The following is a 21,564-nucleotide window of genomic DNA, read 5'->3' on the forward strand; positions in this document are numbered from 1 at the left end:
GCAGGCTCAGTAGTTGTGGCGCACGGGCTCAGTTGCTCCACGGCATGTGGGATCTTCACGGACCAGGGCTCGAACCTGTATCCCCTGCACTGGCAGGCGGATTCTTAACTACTGTGCCACCAGGGAAGCTGTGCCTGTTCTTTTTTATAATCTAGAACGCATCTAGATTCATGAGATACTTAGCAAACCTTGGCACATTTTCTCCAAACTCACAAAAGACTGATACAATCTGAATGCCAATTTATAAATTCATAATTTAAATAGAACTACCAAGCTACTTACTACTTGGGAAATCAAAGAAAGAAAGTAAGACTGGTAAATATAGAACAAAACTGGCTGGTCCCATAAGATAAGCTGAGCTAACTAAAATTCTCGCTTGAACAGAGTATAAAACAGAGTAGGGAATTCCCTGGTGGTCCAGCTGTTAGGACTGCATGCTTCCACTGCAGGGGGCACCCTGTTCCAGGAACTAAGATTCCGCAAGCCGTGCAGTGCAGCCAAAAGCAAAACAAAAGAAACAGGGTACAGATCTAAGCCCTCTGAGGGCAGAAACCAAATGTATCACAAAGTATTCTTACGTATGTTGACTCATTTACTGTGGTTATGTTCTGTAAAGTTGCCAGCAAACACTGAATTAGTCATATTGAAACATTGCTCCTAGAGGAGATACAGAGTTAGGTTCCTGCAAGCATCTGGTCACAACATTTTTGTCAACCGATCAATACGTAATCTTGGTTTATATGTTTTTATTTAAATCACCTTATTTAATATTCATTTTTATTCATTAACAGTGAACTCACGCTGACAGCTAATGCTATCATAGGAACTTAACATGGGAATTTTCTCTCTAAGGGACATCACAGCCTTAGGAATACTAGGCAGCATTTCAGCACTACGTAGGCTTGGGGACCATTTTAAGTAGTGAAATCAACAAAAACAAAAAACGTGACCACAAAATAGACCACGAAAAGGATTTTTATTATATGAGCCTGAAACAAGAAAGCAGGACATGGCCTTGTTCCACTTCAGCTGGGAACATACACATTGGGCAGCTCAAATTTTTTTTGCCACTCTTCACATCCACAGACGACTACAAAAGTGCCGCAAATATTGATTGGGGGATTCCTAATTTTAGTGAGTAGGTGAATTTGCAAATACAAAATCTGCAAATAAGGAGGCTCAGCTGTACCTGCCAAAGCCATTCCTTTGGTCTGTGGTAGACTGACCAATTTCAGCATCTCAGTTTAAGGGCTGTTTCTAGTTGCCTTAGAGTAGTCTTAGTGGAATACATAAAGTTAGAGACAATTCAAATGCTGAATTGTAGAATCCAAGTAACTATAGAGTAACGTGAATTTTGAAAAAAACAGGGCTTTTAACATTCTTCTCCAAAGTATGGTTATCTTCGGAGGCTCTAGGTTTGTTCCAGTAATGTCATTGGCCAGAGTTAACTTTCAGATTGCCTTCAGTGCTTATTTAGTCCCAAACTAAAATCAACCTTACTACTTTAAAGTCAGATACTTATAAGTACAGATGGATTTGGGGAAGGCTTCAGGAAAGTGAGACTTGAGCTGGTTTGTGAAAGGTGGGAAGGAAGACCATTCTAGCCGTCTAGACAGTCACATGTGAAAATAACGATTACAACTCCAAGGGAAGTGGATTTTTCCAGACGAAACTGGTTTAGAGAGGTTCCCTTGTAACAAGCCACATAACATCACATTTTCACCCATGTTTTTACTATACTACAGCTATTTGTGTATGTTTTGTGAACATCCAGGAGACAGGCATAATTAGAGAAGGGGGAGGTTATGTACTCAGGAATAATGGGGGCTTAGATTTGTGGATCAGAATGGAACCAGGATATGGGGATATATGTATACATACAGCTGATTCACTGTGTTATACAGCAGAAACTAACACAACATTGTAAAGCAATTATACTCCAATAAAGATGTTAAAAAAAAAACAAAGAATGGAGCCAGACATTCAGTTTGGGTATGGTGGGTGATTGATAGGTTTTGGAAATGGTAAGTAACAATGCAGTTCTGAGGAGTTCACTCTCTTTAATACTCAGGCCTCACCAGATAATTGGGGGAGAAAAAAGATAAAGTCTTTGGCTACATTCCTAGTATTTCCCCCTACTTTGAATAAGCAATTTCTAAGACAAGATTTTCCCCTGTTCTGTTTTCCCCCCTCCCTGTAGCTTTGGTTCCCACTGACACTGAATTTCCTGTTGCTAAAGCCTGTTTTTCTTGGCTTCAGTTGGTTGTTGGCCTGGGAAAAGGTACAGGGGTAGCCCACCTGGAGCATGATCTGGGTTCTGGGCATTCTTCACACTAGGTTAGACAGAGCGTGTGGCTTCCTACAGGGAATTACTTCGGAGAACAGCACCACCTTGGATATATTTGGAACTCTGGTATTTTTGTTTAAAGATTTTTTTTACTGTAACTTTTATTATCTTTGCTCCATCCTAGTGTATGTGTTTTTGTTATTCAGAAGATAAATAGATGCTGAGGCTTGTTTTAGGTTTGTTCTTGTAGCCCTACCCCCTTTAGTTTGTCTTAACAGTCCGTCTTCTGAAACTTCTTTTTACTTCTCTTCCTGGTACTGATGCTGTAGCTATTAAGCATTTATTGCCTAACATAACAGTCTCTTGCTCTCAAGAAGCTAATATTTTGACGACTAGGGCAACCCTTAGCTAAATACTAGTAACAATTAAAGAGTAATACAGACTGGAGTGCAATTAAGTGCCCAAATATGTGGCTTAAGCCTCTCCACATAACGAAGCCTACGTGACAGAGAAAAGTAATGACTCTTCGTCCCAGCGGAGCCCCTTGTCCCTCCCTCCCACGCGTACTCACCTTTATCATAGACACTTGGTTCTTTCCCCCCAAACTTCTTGGCTCTTACGCCTTCCTCCAAGCGTCTGAAACCCCGAGAAGGGAAAATGGGGGAGGGAGGGAGGCGTACCGCTCGCTTCCGTACTTGCCTGTGTCCCAGGCTGTCTGGGGGAGGTGTTGGACGAGCCGCCCCAGTCCAGCTGCAGCCGACCCAGGTCCCAGTCCCTGCCCTTTGCTCCCCTGCTTTTCAATAAGTCCCGAAGTCCTGGGAGGTGGGCCTGGGAGGTGGGAGTAGCCCAAGCTGAGGCTAGGAAGTCCTCCCGGACGGCTCAGGGGGCCCCAGGCGATAGCCACGTTCGGATTCTGGCTGGAAGCCAGGGGAGGGAGCTTGGGGTAAGGGGAGGGCCCTGAGGGAGGGGTCAGACTCCTTAGGAAAGAGTTAATGGGAAGAGGGGGAGGGGATAGGACGAAGAGACCGAAGGGAAGGCTCAGGTAGGAAAAAAACGGAGGAGGGAAGCCTGGTGGGGGGAGAAGGGAGCCTGCAGGATCAGGGGTCAGAGTTAGGGGGTTTCTCCCCTGCTGCACCCTCATCCTAGGGCCGCCAACTTCCCGCCGCGGCGGCGACTTTCAGTTTCATTTCTACGAACCCTCCTGCCTGGGCCGCAGTCGCCGCCGCGATGCCCAGTAAGTTCAGCTGCCGGCAGCTTCGGGAGACGGGCCAGAGATTCGAGAATTTCCTGGTCGATCGGGGACTGGACAGGGAGACAGATCGCGAGCGGTTGCGGACCATTTATAACCAGGACTTCAAGACCAGGTACGGGCCGGCCCACTCCCCGGTCCCAAATCGCGGGCCCAGCTTGCCGCCACGACCCCGGCGGCGGGGCCACCCTTCCCGCCCCGGGGCGCGGAGGGACGCAGCTCCCCCAGTGGCTCCGGCCGGTCCCGGGGCCGCGCAGTCCCCCCTCCCGCTCAGTGCCCACGCCCCGCCCGCGCCGCCAGCGCCGCCCGCAGCCCGCCCGCTCTGCCCGGGCCGGGCCCCTGCGTCGAGTCCCTGTGGAGAGTCTCACCGTCATCCCGCTCCCCCGGCGGCGCGGGACCAGTCCTGGGAGCCGGGTGCTGCGCCCACGCGCCGCCCGCGGGAGCGGGTTGGCGGGGGGGCATCTCTCGGCGTGGGGGAGGGGAGCTCGGGAGAGGGCCCATGCTTTGCGGAAGCGCGGGGAGCGAGCTGCCTGCTGGTGGCTATCCCCGCTAGCGCAAGCTTTACGGGGACCCCCGCCCCCTCGTCGAGGGGCTGCTTCCTCGGTGGTTCACTATCCCAGAGAGCTGAAGAGACGCCGTGTAGCAGGGAGAGTCTCAGGGAGCTCGGGGAAGAAGAAAAGGGCACAAACTGCATACGTACCAAACCTCCATTAGCACCTGTGGCTTCTCCATGGAGACCCGGGCTGGGGCCAGTCTCCTGGAGGCCCCTTCTCATCCTGTGGCTAAAGGCTGTTTGGTCCCCCTTGCCTGTTCCCATCCAAGTGAAAATCAAAGAGACTTCTCTTTCTCAAACCACAGAATTGTGCTTCAAAATTCCTCTATCAACAGGCTGCAGTCTTGGGCCGAAGACCAAGGAACAATTTTAAAGGGATAAATGTAAAGACTTACAGAAATAAATACTGGGTGATGGGAATTTAGGCTTACTAACAGTCCTCTTGAAAAAGACCATGGGTTTTCTCACACCAAAAGGCGGATATGGCTGTTAAAAGAGCCAAAGAAGTGTTAGACTGTGTTAATAGAAGTGTGGTTTGGTGTGATGGGCAGGAGGTAAGTGATTCTCCAGATTGACCAGATCATTTCTGGAATATCGTTTTCAGTAATGAGTGTCACGTTTTAAGAGGGACATTAACAAGCTTGAGCAACATCTGAAGAAGGAGCAAAGATGATGATCTGTTTTTTGTCCTCACACTGTGCTGGGCACTGTGGGGAATATAAAGAAAAGTACACAATCCCAGGGGAGCAGAAGAGGCTATGATACGCATACAGTCTACTATAATAAATGGTAAAATAGCATGACGATTATAATAGAGATAATAAGAAAAATTCTGGAGGAAAGTAAAGAAAGAACAATTACCATGGAGTCACATCATCAACACTTCACATCCATGAATTCACCTATGTCCAAAAAAATAAGTACAACGTGTCTCTGAACAAAAGTCTATGACTTCTTTTGGCTCTGTTAAAGAGATTATTATTCTGATACTTGTTTAAATGGTGAGGAAGACTAATTGATTCTGTTGCAGTAGGGGTATTGCAATGGGGAGAGAGATCTAGCTCAACTCTCAATACAGCAAAGACAGTTGGGAATTTATAACCAAGAGCAGAGTGAGGGGGTCATGGATGGAAAATCACTAAGAGGAGACAGTAAGGGGCTGGGAGCGGGGCAAAGTTGAGGCCTAGTGCAGAAGAGGGTTCAGAGGGGCCTGACTAAAGTTTAGTCAAGGAGAGAGTCTTTGTCATCTCTAAATCAAAGTTACACAATATCTTCCAATACTGGGGGAAAACAGGCTATGTCAGATAACCGCAAACAGGCATATAGAAAACCACATTTACTGTACATTATGGGTGAATTTAAAGGATTTCAAAAGTCATTTTTTAGTATGTACTTGTTTTTAGGCAAGTAAGATACCACTCCCATGAAATTATTAGGGAATTCGATGGAGAAGGTGGCATTGACCTCGGCCTTGGCCTTGAAGGCTAGATATCTTAGTACTTGGAGGAGGAGGAAAGACTAACATGTTGATTCATTCTTTTGTGAAACCCAGTCAAAGAAAGGGAGAAACGTTTGCCTTGAGAAAAATTGGAGAGGACAAGGTAGTTATCCCTGAATATTTTAAAGACTGTCCTGGGGGAAAGGATTATACTTTGGTGTCACTCCAGAAGGCAGAACTGGGTTCACTCAACATGGCCCCCTGGGGGAGTTTCCTGGTGGCCTAGTGGTTAGGATTCTGGGCTTTCACTGCCCGGTCTTGGTTTAGTCCCTGGTCGGGGAACTGAGATCCCCGCAAACTGAACAAACCGAGTGACGTGGCCAATAAAAAAGGCCGTCTCACCCTCCACCGGGTGGAAGAGATTTCTGTTCTGATTAGAGCGAACTTTCTTATGCTATGACGTCAACCCTCATCCACCCAATGGGAATTCATTGCTTCTTCCTCTGGGCTCTCATAGCTTATACTTCACTCTTGGTTATAGCCAGATGACACCCTGCCTTGTGTTAGAGCTAGTATGTGACTGTCTCCCCACCAGACTGTAGAGCCTTTGAAGGCAGGAACAGGCCTTTCGTCATGTTGGCGCCTTCCCTCAGTCCCCAGCATAGAGCCTTGTATGTGGTAGATGCTCAACAGAAGCTTCCAGAATCTAATTGAGTTAGTAGGTAGAGCTGATCTATACGAGAAAAGGCTGTAGGGGACGTATAGCAAGTCACCTGGTATCAGGAATTCTGGGGCGCTTCCTCCCCTGGGAGGGATAGGTCCCTTCCAACTAGGTTATTTTATGATGTTATGAAGTGCCCTGCTCCCAACTCTTAACTTTTCCCATCTGTCTTTATTCATTTAGCAAATATATTTAATGGGGGCTCTACTGTTTGCTTGGGCCTTGGTTCCTGCCTCTAGAGTGTAGTCTAGTAGGGAGTGACAGATGTGTAGACAAACATGTCATTCAGTACTACAGGAGCTAGTATCGTGTTTTGATAGCTGGAGTTCAAATCCTGACTCTGCCACTTACTAGTTGCATTTGATTTTGACCAAATTTCCCTAACTGTTAAGTGTTTAAAATACTGCCTTTCTCTCAGGGTTGTGTGAAGCCAAAATATCACAGGTAAAGCATTTCCCCTGGGTAACAGAGTGCATGGGCTTTGGAAGTGGTAGCTATCATTAACACTGCTGGTTAGGAGTCCGTTATGGAATAAGTACTGGCATCGTGAAAAGTTTCTTAGAGATGATTCTTGCCTTGGGCAAGAGACACATTCTTTTATTCAACAAATGTTGGCTGAATGCCTCCTATGAGCAAAGCAAAACTGTGTGAATTGCTGTAGATACACAGAAGGGACCTAACTAAGGAAGATAGAGGCAATTAAAACCAAATACTTTTTAATTTCTGTTGTGATAAGTGCTTGTGAGAAAAAGTCTAGGATGTTTGAGAGCATATAACGTGGAGACCTGACCTAGTCTAGGAACCAGAGGTTTCTGGGAGAAAGTGATGTTTGAGCAGAATCTCGAATGATAAATGGAGTTAACAGATGTAAAGCAAGGGGAGGGCAGTCCAGACTGAGAGAGTAGCACCTTAAAAGGCTGCGGGTGAACTCTCAAGAACAGGGGACAAGGCAGGGGCTGAACTGGGCAGGACCTTGTGGGCCGTGGGGAGGCGTTGTGGGTTTTTCTTTGTTTTGTTTTGTTTTTAATCTTAACAGAAACAGGAAAGCACAAAAATTTTCAAAGTAGGAGACCGACAGAATCAGGGTTTTTAGAAAGATCATTCTGGACCTCTGTCCACAGTAAAAAATACATTTTACTTTGGGGTCTGGTATACACAGCTTTCACGCAACAGTTAGTGTCCTTGAAACAGTACTTAGCTTCACTCGCTGCCCTCTGATATTTTTTACTCTATTTTACTCCAGTTTTGCAAGTCCTGGTCTTGGCCCACAAATGAGAGTTGCAACCCACAGTTTGTAAATCCCAGAACTATATGTCCCCTTAAGATCGCTTCCAAATCTTGTTAGGTAGCTAGTCAGACATGAGTGGTCCTGCCCCATCCTGGACAGGGTCATCTTTCCCTCCCCCACCTGGACACTGGTGACGAGAACACACCCAGAGATCCTCCCTTTTTTGGTTAAGGACCGCTAAGTTTCCAGCGAGTTTCATGACCAAGCAAGGTATCAAAAACCCAATGGACTTTGCAAACTGCCATCACCGGTTATCGCAGGCGCACCAAGACCTAAGCAATGACTCAGAGTAACCCAGGGTTCGTTATGCTGTATTTATAATAAATCAGCTTTGCGATTTTTGCCCCACCTCCACCCCCCTGTGGGTGGGGCGTGGCAGTTTATGCATAAGGAGAAAAGTTACGTAAGCTAAAGCTGTCAATCAACTTGTCAATCAAATGACGCAGGACACAGGGAGGGACTTTTCACCACTCTAAAAACCAACCCTATGCTCACTGCAGGGCTGCTTCTGGCTCCCAGACAGCCCGCTCTCCTCCCTTCTTGAGGGTTCTTTTGCTTCACCTAAAAACTGCTGCTGCTTGAAACTTCTCTGTCTCTCGATTGAATTCTTTCCCTCAAGAGGACAAGAACTGAGGAATGGCCGTTCTACCGGTAACAATCTGATATTCTGAAATACCATTCCTCGGGCTAGTAGGCTTTCCTGAACTGGGTCTAAACGATTAGTCATTTTTCACCCAACAAACAACGGGGGGCAGGGCTTTACAGACCAAGGATGTCCAACGGTGGCAGAAAAGTCTGGAAGGAGTTGCAGCAGTACAATAGCTGGGAATGGCTGAGGTGCCATCTAGAATGGATGTGGGGTGGACCTCTTCTTCGGTTTCTTCTGTAAAATGGGATAATTGTTGCTACCTCAAAGGGTTGTTGTGAGGAGTAAATGAGCTAACGCAAGTAGCTACTTAGAACAGCACAAAGTAAGTGTTCAATAAATGTTTTCTATTGTTGATGATGTTATTGTGTTGATGTGTCATTGTTAATTGTGGTGCATCCAAATGGGCCATATTAAAGGGTTAGACTTAGTCGGGAGACGTTATCTGGTTTGTGTTTGTTGAAAACTCCTGCAGACTCTTAGGGGATGGACCAGGAGAGGAGCTGTGAAGTCAGAAGCAGGAGGAACAGTTCATAGGGCTTGGCAAAATGATAAGATCATCAAGCAGTTCACAGAAGAAATATAAATGACTAATAAATAGAAGGAAAGATACTTGATTATATTAATGATCAGGGAAATGCAGATTTAAGCAAGATACCATTCTTTTCCTTATCAGATTGTCAAAAATTTAAAGGATTGAAGATTTCTGATGTTAGGGTCTGGGAAAGGGTTCTCTCAAATTCTTATTAGTGAGAATGTAAGTTTGTACAACTTGTTTTGGAGGACAGTTTGGCAAAACTTATCAAAGTAAAGGTTCATTATTCTCTTTGACCCAGAAGGATGGTTATTGTAACGTTTGAAATAGCCAAAAATTGTAGGCAGCCTATCACTGAATAAATAGTTAAGCACACCACAATGCATTCATACTGTGCTATCCTTTGCAGCCGTTCAAAAGAGGTGGCTTGGTAAAATGTTGTTATGGAAGGCTGTCCATGGTGGTGAAAGAAGTTTGTTGTAGAATAGTATGGGTAGCACACAAAAAATATGTGTAATTAAAAATGTATTTTTTTTAATTCATAGAAAAGGGTCTGGAAAATACATATATCGAACAGTTAAGCAGGTAGTTGGGAGTGAGGGAGTGGGAGCCCTTAATGTTTTATGCTAGGTATTCGTCCTGTTTAAATATTTTTTTAATACTTTTGGTAACCACTCTTTGACATCTCTTTATGCATGCATACTGTCATCCCTTGATATTCAAAAGGGATTGGTTCCAGAACCACGCCCCCTCCACGCGCGCGCGCGCGCGCGCGCACACACACACGCACGCACGCACGCACGCACGCACGCACCCCGCCCTGCCGATTCCAAAATTTGAGGGTGCTATATAGTCTCTGACATAAAATAGTGTGGTATTTGCATATAACCTCTGCAGCATATTCTTCCGGGTTACTTTAATCACCTCTAGATTGCTTATAATACCGAATACAATGTAAATGTTAGGTAAATAGCTGTAAATACAATGTAACTGCTATGTAATTAGTTTCTGGTGCGCAACAAATTCAATTTTTTTTTTTTTTTCCCGGGTACGCGAGCCTCTCACTATTGTGGCCTCTCCCGCCGCGGAGCACAGGCTCTGGACGCGCAGGCGCAGTGGCCATGGCTCACGGGCCCAGCCGCTCCGTGGCATGTGGGATCTTCCCGGACCGGGGCACGAACCCGTGTCCCCTGCATCGGCAGGCGGACTCTCAACCACTGCGCCACCAGGGAAGCCCAACAAATTCAATTTTTGCTTTTTCCAACTTTCTGGAAACTTCTTTTTCCGAATATTTTTGGTCTGTGCTTGGTTAAATCCTCAGATACAGAACCCCTGGATAAGGCAGGCCCGACTCTAGTTACATCACACCTATGTAAGTTTACCGACATGGGATCATGATGATGTAATCCTTTTTGTCGTGGACCCCTCTCATATCAGCATCCCACCCCCATTTCCACATTCTGCTCCACACTCAGGTAACTCATATCAATCAGGGTTTGTTTGTTTGTTATTGTTTTATTTTTTAAAAATCATGTTAAACACATTTTCCATATCCTGATTTTCTTATTCATCAATACATCGTGGAAATGACTCCTAATTGTCTGGTATATTCTTCTAATGTATTGTTGGGATTTTTTGGCCAACATTTTGTTGTGAGAAATTTCAAACATAAAGAAAAGTTGAAATAATTTGACAGTGAACAATCGTATACCCTGTTACTGAACACAAGTTGGTGTGCCCCACTCACAGTGAGGCCAAACAAACCGAACCGTCAGAGTCTGGAGCAGAGAAAGGTTTACTACAGGGCCAAGCAAGGAAAACAGGTGGCTTGTGCAGCTCCCCGATGTTTTCAGGGAGAAGTTTTAATAGGCAAAATCTGGGATGAGAGCTTCTAGGTGTGTGACTTTCTTCTGTTTGGTTGGTGGTGAGGTAACAGGGCAGTGCTCCAGGAATCTTGTGCTCAGCGTGAAGTTACGGTCATCCACCTGGGTGGTGGCCTAAGTTCCTACAGAACTCCAAGGTATTGTTATGTATATTCCTTGAGGAGGAACCAGGACCCTGCCCCAAGGCTGCACTATTGTTTCTTGACTTCAACCACCTTGTTTCTGCATTCCCTCCTTCCCTGATTAGCAACTGTTTGAATCTGCCTTTTGGAACTCTGGGAAGGTAAAGGAGGCTGAATGAAACTTATTTCTACAAACAAGAAACAAGGGGCACAGAAAGACTTTTGTGCCACAGGATCCTGCTCAGTTTCACCTCACCTGGACTTCTTAATTTGCATTTGACACATGCCTGCCCATCGATCTATCCATCCAGATAGATAGATAGGTAGATATATCCCCGGCATACGGGGATCTTAGTTCCTTGACCAGGGATGAACCCGTGCCCCTGCAGTGGAAGTGGGAGCCTTAACCACTGAACCACCAAGGAATTCCCCATCTAGCTATATTAATTTTTTGATGCATTTCAAAGTAAGTTACAGACATCAGTACAATTCACCCCTAAACACGTCACCATGATCATTATTAACTATAACAGTTCAAAATTTGTTTATGATATACATTTTTTTTTCCTTTTTTTTTTTGGCTGCACCTCACAGCTTTTGGAATCTTAGTTCCCCAACCAGGGATTGAACCCACGCCCTTGGCAGTGAAAGCATGGAATCCTAACGACTGGACCACCAGAGAATTCCCATGTTTACGATTTTTTTTTTAAGTAAAATTTACTGACAGTGAAATAGACAAATTTCAAATGTATTGTTGTGAGTTTTAACAAATCCATATACCTGTGTGCAACCCCCTATCAAGATATATGACGTCACCCCAGAAAGTTCCCTCATCTCCTCTCCTATTTAGTCCTCACCCTTACCCACCCAGAGGCAACCACTGCTCTGATCTTTTTTTTTTTTTTCTGAGATAGTACCTGTTCTAGAACTTTATGTAATGGAATCAGATAGTATGTACTCTTTTGTGTAAGGCATCTTTCACTCAGCATAATGTGTTTGAGATTCTCCCATGTTGTTGTATCAGTAATTGCTTTTTACCACTGAATATAAATCATAGGGACTTCCCTGGCGTTCCAGTGGTTAAGACTCCATGCTTTCAATGCAGGGGGCCCGGGTTTGATTCCTGGTCGGGGAACTAAGATCCAACATGCTGCACGGTGCAGCCACAAATTGTGTGTGTGTGTGTGTGTGTGTGTGTGTGTGTGTGTGTGTATAAATCATAGTTTGAAGGACAGTGTTTTCAGTTTGGGGCTATTTTGAATAAAACTGCTATGCACATTCTTGTACAAGTCATTTTGTGGACATATATTTTCATTTCTCCTGGGATATACCTAGGGGTGGAATTGTTGAGTCGTAGGATAGATGATGTTTACTTTTTTTTTTTTAATCTTGGGCAAGTTGCTTAACCTCTTTTGGTGGTGGCAGCAAAGTCTTCTGGACTGGTCTTCTGGTTTGACCTTGCCTGGGGTTAGGCTGTCCAAGTTTGGACAATATATATAACCTGACACTTAACATTCCAAGCCATTGCACAGCAGTGCTGTGTGGCAGCCAGAGGTTCAATGTTTGCATTGTTACCTATTTCATCTATAAAATAACAGTCTGGAATTATTTGGTACTTCTTTTACCCATTCTCCCAGCAAGTACTAATTGGATAAATACCAGTGCTAGGTCTACACTAGATGTTATAGTCGCGTTACTTTCTTAATGAATTTTTATTCCATGCATAATATAGTTATATATTCTTTTCATTAAAAATCAGAACATTACGTTATATGTTTGGTTTTACAAGAAACTATCAGACCTTTTTCTAAAGTGATTGTACCATGTTATATTCCAGCCAACAACGCACAAGTGTTCTGGTGTTTTTGTATCCTTGTCAGCATTTGTTGTTGACAGCCTTTTAAATTTTAGTTATTTGAATGGGTGTGCTGCATTCTTTTTAATGGTTGTATAATATTCTGTAGTGTGGATGTTTACAACTTATTCAGCTATCTCCCTATTTATGGGCATTTGTTTCGTTTTCAATTCTTGGCCACTGAGAATGACTCTACAGTAAGCATCCTTGCACGTATGTTCTTATATGTTGGTACTTTTCTTTTCCATGGGATACATTCTCATGAATTAAAGGATACATGTATATCAGATGTTAGGAGATATTGCCAGATTGTTTTCCAAAAGGTTGTAATACTTCACTTTTCTACCAGCAGTGTCTGTGAGTTTTTTTTTCCACATAGCAACACGTGTTGTGCCTATTTTCCTTTTTTATCAGTCTAATGGAAATAAAATGATACCTCGTTTTTACTGTAGTTTGCATTTCTCTACTTTTAGAGCATCTTTTCATACTTCTGGGTCATTGGAGTTTGCTCTTTAAGTTGAATATTCAGTTTTTCTATTGTTCATCTTTTTTTCCCCTAGAAATCTAGGTGACTAGATGTGTAAAAGAACTGGTGCTTTTCTCAACTAGTATGTACTAAGTTTGTGATTTAAAAAAATATATATTTTTTTAAATTTTTTATGCCTGTCACCTTAGACCAAGTGAATTTGGGTAGTAGTAATAATGTGAGGTATAATTTGAAAGTTACTTAGGTGGTAGCACCTATAGTAGAAGTTGCAAAACTTGTAAAGTTGAGTTCCTCCTGCCCATGTGTCCATGCAGAAGCTTCCAAAGATAGGAGATTTCACCTTAAAACTGTGCTTTGGACTTCTCTTAAAAGCCAGATCTGGCCATCTTGGGCCTGCATTCCCTGCTGGCAACGTCTGTCTGGAGATGAGTAGCAGTTCCCCGCTTTAGACAGGACTTGTGCTCCTGGGTTTGTCCAGTACCCTCAGGGTTCCGTTTCCTCCCCAGCACTAAGCTGAGAGCTCCAGGGCATTTGAGAGCACCTGCATTTTTCTTGTAGTAGATTATAGTATATTAGTGTAAGAAGGACATGTGTAGGACTACACATGTCCTTCTTACACTAAGGACTCAAAAATGGGACTGTACAGGTGCCTGAGACGGCTGCAGGTATAAGATACCTGTGGAGTCTGGCATCTGTCGGCATTTGAGTGTGTGCCTGATCCGTGGAATTTAGTGACTCACTGACCAGGGGGCCCCGGGGGGAAAGTTTCTGATGACGCCCTGATTTCAGTCCCTTTGCCTGGACCCCTCAGCAGCGTTTGAGCCTGATACCTGATTCTCCTCCCTCTCTTAGTGGTACCTGCTGTTTTCTCTTCCTCCCTGGGTTATGCTGGCCTCAGGTGTTCTCAGACTACTCACACTCTCTGGTTGTAACTACTACCTGACGTCTCCCTAATATTAAGCTCTGCTTTGACTTTGGCCTGAGTTCTCAGCTTCTGATTCATGGAGCTAGCTGCCTCCGGACCACGGGGATCTCAGACTGACCATGTCCACACCCAAATGTTGTGGTCAGCCCTTCCAACCTCCTCCTCCTCTTGTTTTTACCTCCTATCTCAGGGATAGTTCCTGAAACCAAGCCATTGGTTTGGGTGTTGTCCTCGACTCCTTCCCTCTTCCCAGCCTCCATTCCCTCTCCTGTCCAAAGCCAAATTCTGCTAATTTTATATTCTCAATATCAGATCTGTCCCCTCTTCTATCCTCACCACTGCCTTGTTTGGGCCCTTGTCATCTTTTAATTGGATGATTGCAATGGCCTTCTTCTAACTGGTCTCCCTGCCTACAGTCTTGCCTCCAGCAAATCCATCCTCCAATCCTGATGCCTGAGTGATCTGAAATGCAAATATGATCTTGCCACTCCCCTGCTTAAAACCCACCAACGGGGTGGTTCTGTAACCACAGTGTAGCCTCTGGTGCAGGCTGAAAGTAAGTCGCTACTCTTACTACTACTGCTACTATTAGTACTACTATTGCTACTAATAGGATACTAATAATAGTAGCTAACATTTCCTGAGCATTTTCTATTGTGTTTTCAAATGATTTATTATCTCTTTAAGGCAAATCAGAGCCGATTCAAAGTTTTCTGAATGGTATCACTCACTTGCTTGGCGGGAGGGAGAGGGGCAGAGTTATAGGCAGGGGCCACCAGGGAAATGTCCGTAACCATAAATGATCTTATATATGCTAGTGAGTGACCATGTTGATTGAGCCTTAATAGTTAAATAGGCATTACCATGGTTCCTAGGAGCTAGGATTTCCTTTCATTCCCTACAAAGCATGGAGGGTGGGTGGTCAGCTGTCCAGATCTTGAATGTGTCCATGAAGTGTGTCGCACGTGGGGATGTCCTCTGGCTCTTGGGTGCCAGTAAAGGAGGAGAGCTTCTGGCCTTCAGGGTCAAGTGCAGGCTTCGTGGCTTGGCATGCAAAACTATGCAAGACCTGGTCCCTGCCCGCCTCTGCTGCCTCCAGCCAATCCCTTCCTTGCACTCTTCACTCTAGTACAACCAGACGGGGTGTGATACTAATCAGAGCGCACCTTACTGAGATCTTAATGTGCCAAGCACTGGGCTAAGTGGACACCACAGTGTCCTCTCACGTAATCCTCACAGCCACCCCGGGAGATGAGTCTGCCATTATCCCCATTTTATAGAGGAGCAAAGTGAGGCTCTGCGAGGTAACCGAGATGGCTCAGCTAGTGGCAGAGTGGGCGGGCCCCACAGCCTCTCAGCACGTGTTCTCGGTAGACGCCCGCTCCTGGGCTCACACTCTGTGCTCCCCCTGCACCTGAATGACACCCATTCAGCCTTCAGGACTCAGTTCTGACGCCGTTTCTTGGGGAAGCCCGCCAGGGCTGAGCCCCACCCCGCTGAGCTCCCGGCAGCGGGCTGGAACGAATGTGTTCCGTCTGTGCTCCTCGAGGCCTCTTTGAAGCCCCAGCATCTAGCGCAGTGTCTGGCACATAACAGGTCTCCGTAAGTGTTTGTTGAGCTGACTAAACTGAATTCCAGGCGCTGAACCTCGAGGTTGTTGTCCTTCTGACCAGTTTTCCCTGTCTTCACCTTCTCTAGGCCCAAACAAGCTATTTGATCTCTGGAGAAGGATCCTTTCCCTCCTGCTTGGGTTCCACCTGCACCCTATGACTCCAGGGGGAAACTGCTGTCTGATCAGCCACCTTGCCCACACACCCTGGACATCTGTACTCCCTGCCCCTCTCTCACTCCTCACCAGCGGGCTGGACCCCGAATCCACCCCCCTGAATCAGCTTCTTCGGCTTCACCCTCAGCTTTAGCTCTTTCCGCTTCAGTGTTTGTATCTTTTCTGTCCCAAATTCCCCCTGCCCCCCACCACAAATCTTCCTTTCTCTCTCTTTTCCCTTAGTCCTCCAATTCAATAGCCCATCGTTGGGCGGTTCTCCTTAGAAGTGCACCGTCCACCGCCTGCTGTTTAAAACAACCATATTTTGTCTTGAGGGGGTCCCATTGCCTTCCCTGAAAACATTAAAAATTCCTGCCATTCCCAGCCCCGTCCTGTCCCGCACAGAGCGGCCCTCAGATGCCCTCCCCAGCTTGCTGCCCCCGTCCCTCACTCCCCAGTCTCCTCTGCTCCCGGCAGCTTTGGGACCCCCGCCCCTGGCTTCTCCTCCATGCTGTATGGAATGAAGATTGCCAACCTGGCCTACGTCACCAAGACCCGGGTCAGGTTCTTCGGGCTCGACCGTTGGGCCGACGTGTGGTTCCCAGAAAAGAGGAGAATGAAGCCGGGGTCGGAGATCAGCAAACACCACAAGTCGCTGCTGGCCACGATCTTTTATGACAGGTGTGTGACGGGGTGGGGGGCGTGTCTGGCTGGGGAGAGAGGCGGTTGCCTCCGCTTGGGGTAAGGCTCCATCCTACAAGGACTGGAGGAAGGGCAGGAAAGGAGCGAATTGGCCTGGGGGAGGGGATGGGTTTCCTGAGCACAGCTGGCTCTTGGCCAGCCTCCCCAAGCCTGTAACTTTCTCCGAGGGCAACCCCCAGGCTTGGCTGCTTGGGCCCCAGCCGTGCTCTTGACTCCCACTCTCCCCAGGACTGAGTATCTTCACGGGAAACATGGGGTGGACGTGGAGGTCCAGGGGCCCCATGAAGCCCGAGATGGGCAGCTCCTTATCCGCCTGGATTTGAACCGCAAGGAGGTGCTGACCCTGAGGCTTCGGAATGGAGGAACCCAGCCTGTCACCCTCACCCACCTCTTCCCATTCTGCCGGACCCCCCAGTTTGCCTTCTGCAATGGAGACCGGGAGCTGCCCTGCCCACTGGGCCCTGGTGAGTGGGTTCCGAAAGGAAAGAGTCTCTGGTGGACAGAGTCCTGCCCTAGGAAGGTCTGATGCTTCAGGAACGTGCTGTTGCTGGCCCGTGGTCCCCTACCTTGGGATGGGGCTCTGGGGGGGAATGTCAGTGTTGGGGTGCTGGTGGGAGGGTCCCTTCCCCACCCCGACTCACTCAGCCATCCTCTCCCAGGTGAATGCTATGAGCTCCATGTCCACTGTAAGACCAGCTTTGTGGGCTACTTCCCAGCCACCGTGCTCTGGGAGCTGCTAGGACCTGGGGAGCCAGGCTCAGAAGGAGCTGGTACTTTCTACATTGCCCGCTTCTTGGCCGTCGTGGCCCACAGCCCCCTGGCAGCACAACTGAAGCCCACGACTCCCTTCAAGCGGACCCAGATCACGAGAAACCCTGTGGTGACCAACCGGATAGAGGAAGGAGAGAGACCCGACCGGTAAGTCCTCCCTCCAACCCAGTCCTGGCTGGGGGTGTCCCAATACCACAGTGTGGGCCCTTGGGAAGAACACAGAGCCCCCTTTCCTAACTGTGAGTTCTCAACTCCTGCAGACCTCAGAGACCTTTTCTGTCTAGGAAGAAAAGCAGATGTGAGGACAGTGTGAAAAAATTTCAAGTATTTTTGACTATATGATGGATTATCAGTCAGCCAAGGTGGACATGTGTCTCTCTCTCTCTTTCTCTGTCTCTCTCTCTTTTTTAACAACTTTATTGAAACAGTTCATATACCATACGATTCACCTATTTAAAGTGTACAATTCTGTGCTTTTTTTAGTATATTCACAGATATGTGCAACCATCACCACAATCCATTTTAGAACATTTCATCACCCCCAAAAGGAGCCCGTACCCTTTAGTTATCACCCCTTTTGCTCCCCATCCCCACCCCCGAGCCCTAACCAGCCACTCATCTACTTTGTGTAGATTTCCCTCTTCTGGACATTTTATATGAATGGAATCATATACGTGTAAACAGCTTTTTGACATGTCCAGGTGTTCACAAAATACTGAGCAAACCGTAAGACCATTGTGCTCTTTCTGTTAAAAATATGTGTGCAATGGGGCTTCCCTAGTGGCGCAGTGGTTGGGAGTCCGCCTGCCGATGCAGGGGACACGGGTTCGTGCCCCGGTCCGGGAAGATCCCACATGCCGCGGAGCGGCTGGGCCCGTGAGCCATGGCCGCCGAGCCTGCATGTCCGGAGCCTGTGCTCCGCAATGGGAGAGGCCACAACAGTGAGAGGCCCGCGTACTACAAAAAAAAAAAAAAAAAGTGTGTGTAGGGGAATTCCCTGGTAGTCCAGTGGTTAGGGCTTCGAGCTTCCACTGCAGGGGGCGTGGGTTCGATCCCTGGTCAGGGAACTAAGATTCTGCGTGCTGCGCAGCAGGGCCAAAAAGTTAAGTGAGTAAGTAAGTACATAAGTAAAAATATATGTGTATTTGACAAAGAAAAATGTCTGGAAGGCTGCATACCGAAAGGTTAACATTGGTTATCCCTGGATGGTGAGAATGTTGTTTATTTACTCATTTATTTATTACCTGTTTTCTGATTTTTTTTCTCTGATGAACATGTATTGTTTATATACATATCTATATGCATATATACGTGTGTGTATATACATATATATTTTTTTTTTTTTTTTTTTTTTTTTTTGCCACACCATGCAGCTTGTGGGATCCTAGTTCCCTGACCAGGGATTGAACCCGGACCCCCTGCAGTGGACGCACAGAGTCCTAACCACTGGACCACTAGGAAATTCCCTATATATATATATATTTTTTTTTTTTTAATGCTTCCAAGTATCATGCCTTCCAAAAATGAGGATGGTCCAACCTTGGCGTGAGCAGCCTCATGAGACAGTGAGTCCTGTCTCCTAGGGCAAAGGCTGCCGACCCCCTTCAGCAATAGTGTTGAAGCAGAGCCTTGTGCTTCCTCCAGGGAGGGGCCTTCTCGGAGACTCTGAAGGTGAAGGGTCTCTGTGTTTGTAATAGCTTTTCTTCTCTCCCTCCTGCAGTGCTAAGAGCTATGACCTGGAGTTAAGTATGGCCCTGGGAACATACTACCCACCCCCCCGCCTCCGGCAGCTGCTCCCCATCCTTCTTCAGGGAACAAGTATCTTCACTGCCCCAAAGGAGATTGCTGAGATCAAGTAAGTACCACCCCCCTGCACCCCTTGTGCTGCTTTATATGTTTCTTTTCCACTGGCTTCTTGCCTCTGTCCTCAGCCTCCTGTGCTCAGTTCATTTATCCCCTTACTGAGCACACACCATGTGCCAGGCACCATTCAAGGTGAATCACTCGCATGATGGCCCTGACATCCCAGGTGGGGCAAGTGAGCATCTGTCATCTTATTTCATGTAGTGATGAGTGCTATGAAGAGTTAACTAAAGAGCTAAAGCAGGGTAAGGGGTGGGCTGTGCTATTTTGCAGAGGGCAGCTAGTCCTGGCCTCTTTGAGGAGGTGACATTTGAGCAGAGAATGACATTTGAATGAGGTGACGGTGTGAGTAATAGGAGGATCTTGGAGAAAGGATGTTCCAGGCTCCAGGATCCACAGTGCAAATACGAGTCAGGTCTGAGCTTGGGGGGCAGGGGCTCCCTTCTTGGAGGCCTCTGATCCCCATCTGCTTCTCTGCCCTTCTAGTCTTCCCTGATTCCTGATGTCTTCATAGTCCCAGAGCTGCAGAGGGAGAGGGTGGATGCTCCCGGACATGGGGGTTGCCTGACCCATCCCATTCCCGCCCCCTCCCTCCAACCCCCCCACCCATCACTGCCAGGGCCCAGCTGGAGACACCCCTGAAGTGGAGGAACTACGAGGTGAAGCTCCGGCTGCTGCTGCACCTGGAGGAGCTGCAGATGGAGCATGACATCCGGCACTATGACCTGGAGTCGGTGCCTATGACCTGGGACCCCGTAGACCAGAATCCCGGGCTGCTCACGCTGGAGGTCAGGGGTTGGATCAGTAGCAGGGAGGATGGACTCAAGTTAGCCAACCCACAGGCTGTGGGAAGAACAAAAGGAAGATGAAGTTTTTCCTGTCCAGAGGGCTCAGCAAGTTGCCGAGTAGGCATCTGGGCCCCAAAAGAGGTGTCAGAGCAAGGCAATAGGGAGGATTGGGGTTTTAGTCTAGACTTTGCTACCACTGGCTGCATGACCTTGGGCAAGTCTTTTGCTATCTCTGGGCCTTAGTTCCCTCACCTGAAAAGCATGGAGCTGGACTAGATAATTCTTAGAGCCCTCTCCAGCTCTCAGATGTTGAATGTGTACATCTAAGCCCGGAATTGCACACGAGAATGGATTCCTGCACACTTGTGCCGAGAAAGGCACTCAGTGAGAAGGGACGGCAGGTGAGGATGATCAGGGAAAGTTTCCTACAGGAACTGAGTTTTGAACAAGATTTTAAAGGCAGAATAGGAGCAGAGCTGGCCAAGAGGGCAACCGGACTTGCTGGGAAGCTGGCCTCCAAGTCTTGAAATCATGCCCTGGAGGGTTTCCAGGATTCCTGGGCTCAGCATCTCTGAGCACCACGGGCAGACTTGTCCCTTCTTCATCTCCCCTGACTCTTGCCCTGTCTGGCAGAAGAGGAAGGAGGCAAAGCTCCCTGAACCTGGGGTAGAGGGTAGATCCTCAGAACTTGTGTCTCAGTTGGGGTCTGGAGTGGGCCCTCCACTGGCCATCTCCGAGTTAGAAGCTTGCTGCTGTTCGTGCCCCACAGGTTCCCGGGGTGGCCGAGAGCCGCCCCTCAGTGCTGCGGGGTGACCACCTCTTTGCCCTTTTGTCCTCTGAGACACACCAGGAGGACCCCGTCACCTACAAGGGCTTTGTGCACAAGGTGGAACTGGACCGGGTCAAGCTGAGTTTTTCCACAGGGTAGGTGTTGGGGGAGCCCTGAGCTGCAGGAAGGTCTGCAGGTGTCCCGGAGGCCAAGGGAGGAGGGTGTTTCTCCTCAGAGTGAGTGGGACCCCAGAGACAGGGCAGGGGGACCCTGAGATGCCTCACCATCTTCCTCTCCTGGAGGATTGCTTGGAGGTCTGGGAAAGGGAGTGGAGTTGGAGTACATGGAGAGAGTCCTGGCCTTTTATTGCCCACCCCCCCAATTGGAATTCTTCCCCCTCTCTCTCCCCCTTCCCAAAGCCTCCTGAGCCGCTTTGTGGATGGGCTGACCTTCAAGGTGAACTTCACCTTCAACCGCCAGCCCCTGCGGGTGCAGCACCGTGCCTTGGAGCTGACGGGGCGCTGGCCGCTGTGGCCCCTGCTTTTCCCTGTGGCCTCTCGTGGGGTCCCGCTGCTGCCCTCAGATGTGAAGCTCAAGTGAGACTGTGGGCAAGGGCTCTGGGGCCACTTGGAGTGTGGGTGTAGGGAACGAGGTCAGGGAGGCCTCCTGGACACGGACAATATCGTGTTTGTGGCCCCTCCACTAGGCTGTACGACCGGAGTCTGGAATCTAACCCGGAGCAGCTGCAGGCCATGAAGCACATTGTTATGGGTACCACCCGCCCCGCCCCGTACATCATCTTTGGGCCTCCAGGCACTGGCAAGACTGTCACCTTAGTGGAAGCCATCAAGCAGGTGGGGCTTGAGCGTAGGCCTGTGGCCTACACTCTGACTCCCCCCCCCCCACCACTTCCTGGA

The 21,564-nt window shown here is 47.7% G+C and overlaps 1 protein-coding gene across 2 annotated transcripts in view; it reads left to right on the forward strand.

The window, feature by feature from the left end:
- The first annotated feature begins 3,300 nt into the window (after window positions 1-3,300).
- Window positions 3,301-21,564, forward strand: part of MOV10 (Mov10 RNA helicase) — a 24,164-nt gene continuing 5,900 nt past the window's right edge. The window contains exons 1-10 of one of the 2 annotated variants that reach the window (XM_024764856.1): window positions 3,301-3,329; window positions 3,504-3,651; window positions 16,232-16,435; window positions 16,685-16,920; window positions 17,116-17,374; window positions 18,948-19,082; window positions 19,710-19,878; window positions 20,648-20,802; window positions 21,067-21,243; window positions 21,354-21,501. In XM_024764856.1, the coding sequence (XP_024620624.1) occupies window positions 3,515-3,651; window positions 16,232-16,435; window positions 16,685-16,920; window positions 17,116-17,374; window positions 18,948-19,082; window positions 19,710-19,878; window positions 20,648-20,802; window positions 21,067-21,243; window positions 21,354-21,501 (1,620 nt within the window). In that variant the 5' untranslated portion in view covers window positions 3,301-3,329; window positions 3,504-3,514. Of the gene's footprint in view, window positions 3,330-3,437; window positions 3,652-16,231; window positions 16,436-16,684; window positions 16,921-17,115; window positions 17,375-18,947; window positions 19,083-19,709; window positions 19,879-20,647; window positions 20,803-21,066; window positions 21,244-21,353; window positions 21,502-21,564 lie in introns of those variants that run through there. The other variant, XM_024764857.1, reaches the window with a different exon arrangement.

The sequence above is a fragment of the Neophocaena asiaeorientalis genome, unplaced genomic scaffold (assembly GCF_003031525.2).
Source record: "Neophocaena asiaeorientalis asiaeorientalis breed wild unplaced genomic scaffold, Neophocaena_asiaeorientalis_V1.1 scaffold62, whole genome shotgun sequence".
In the NCBI taxonomy this organism is placed as follows: domain Eukaryota; kingdom Metazoa; phylum Chordata; class Mammalia; order Artiodactyla; family Phocoenidae; genus Neophocaena; species Neophocaena asiaeorientalis.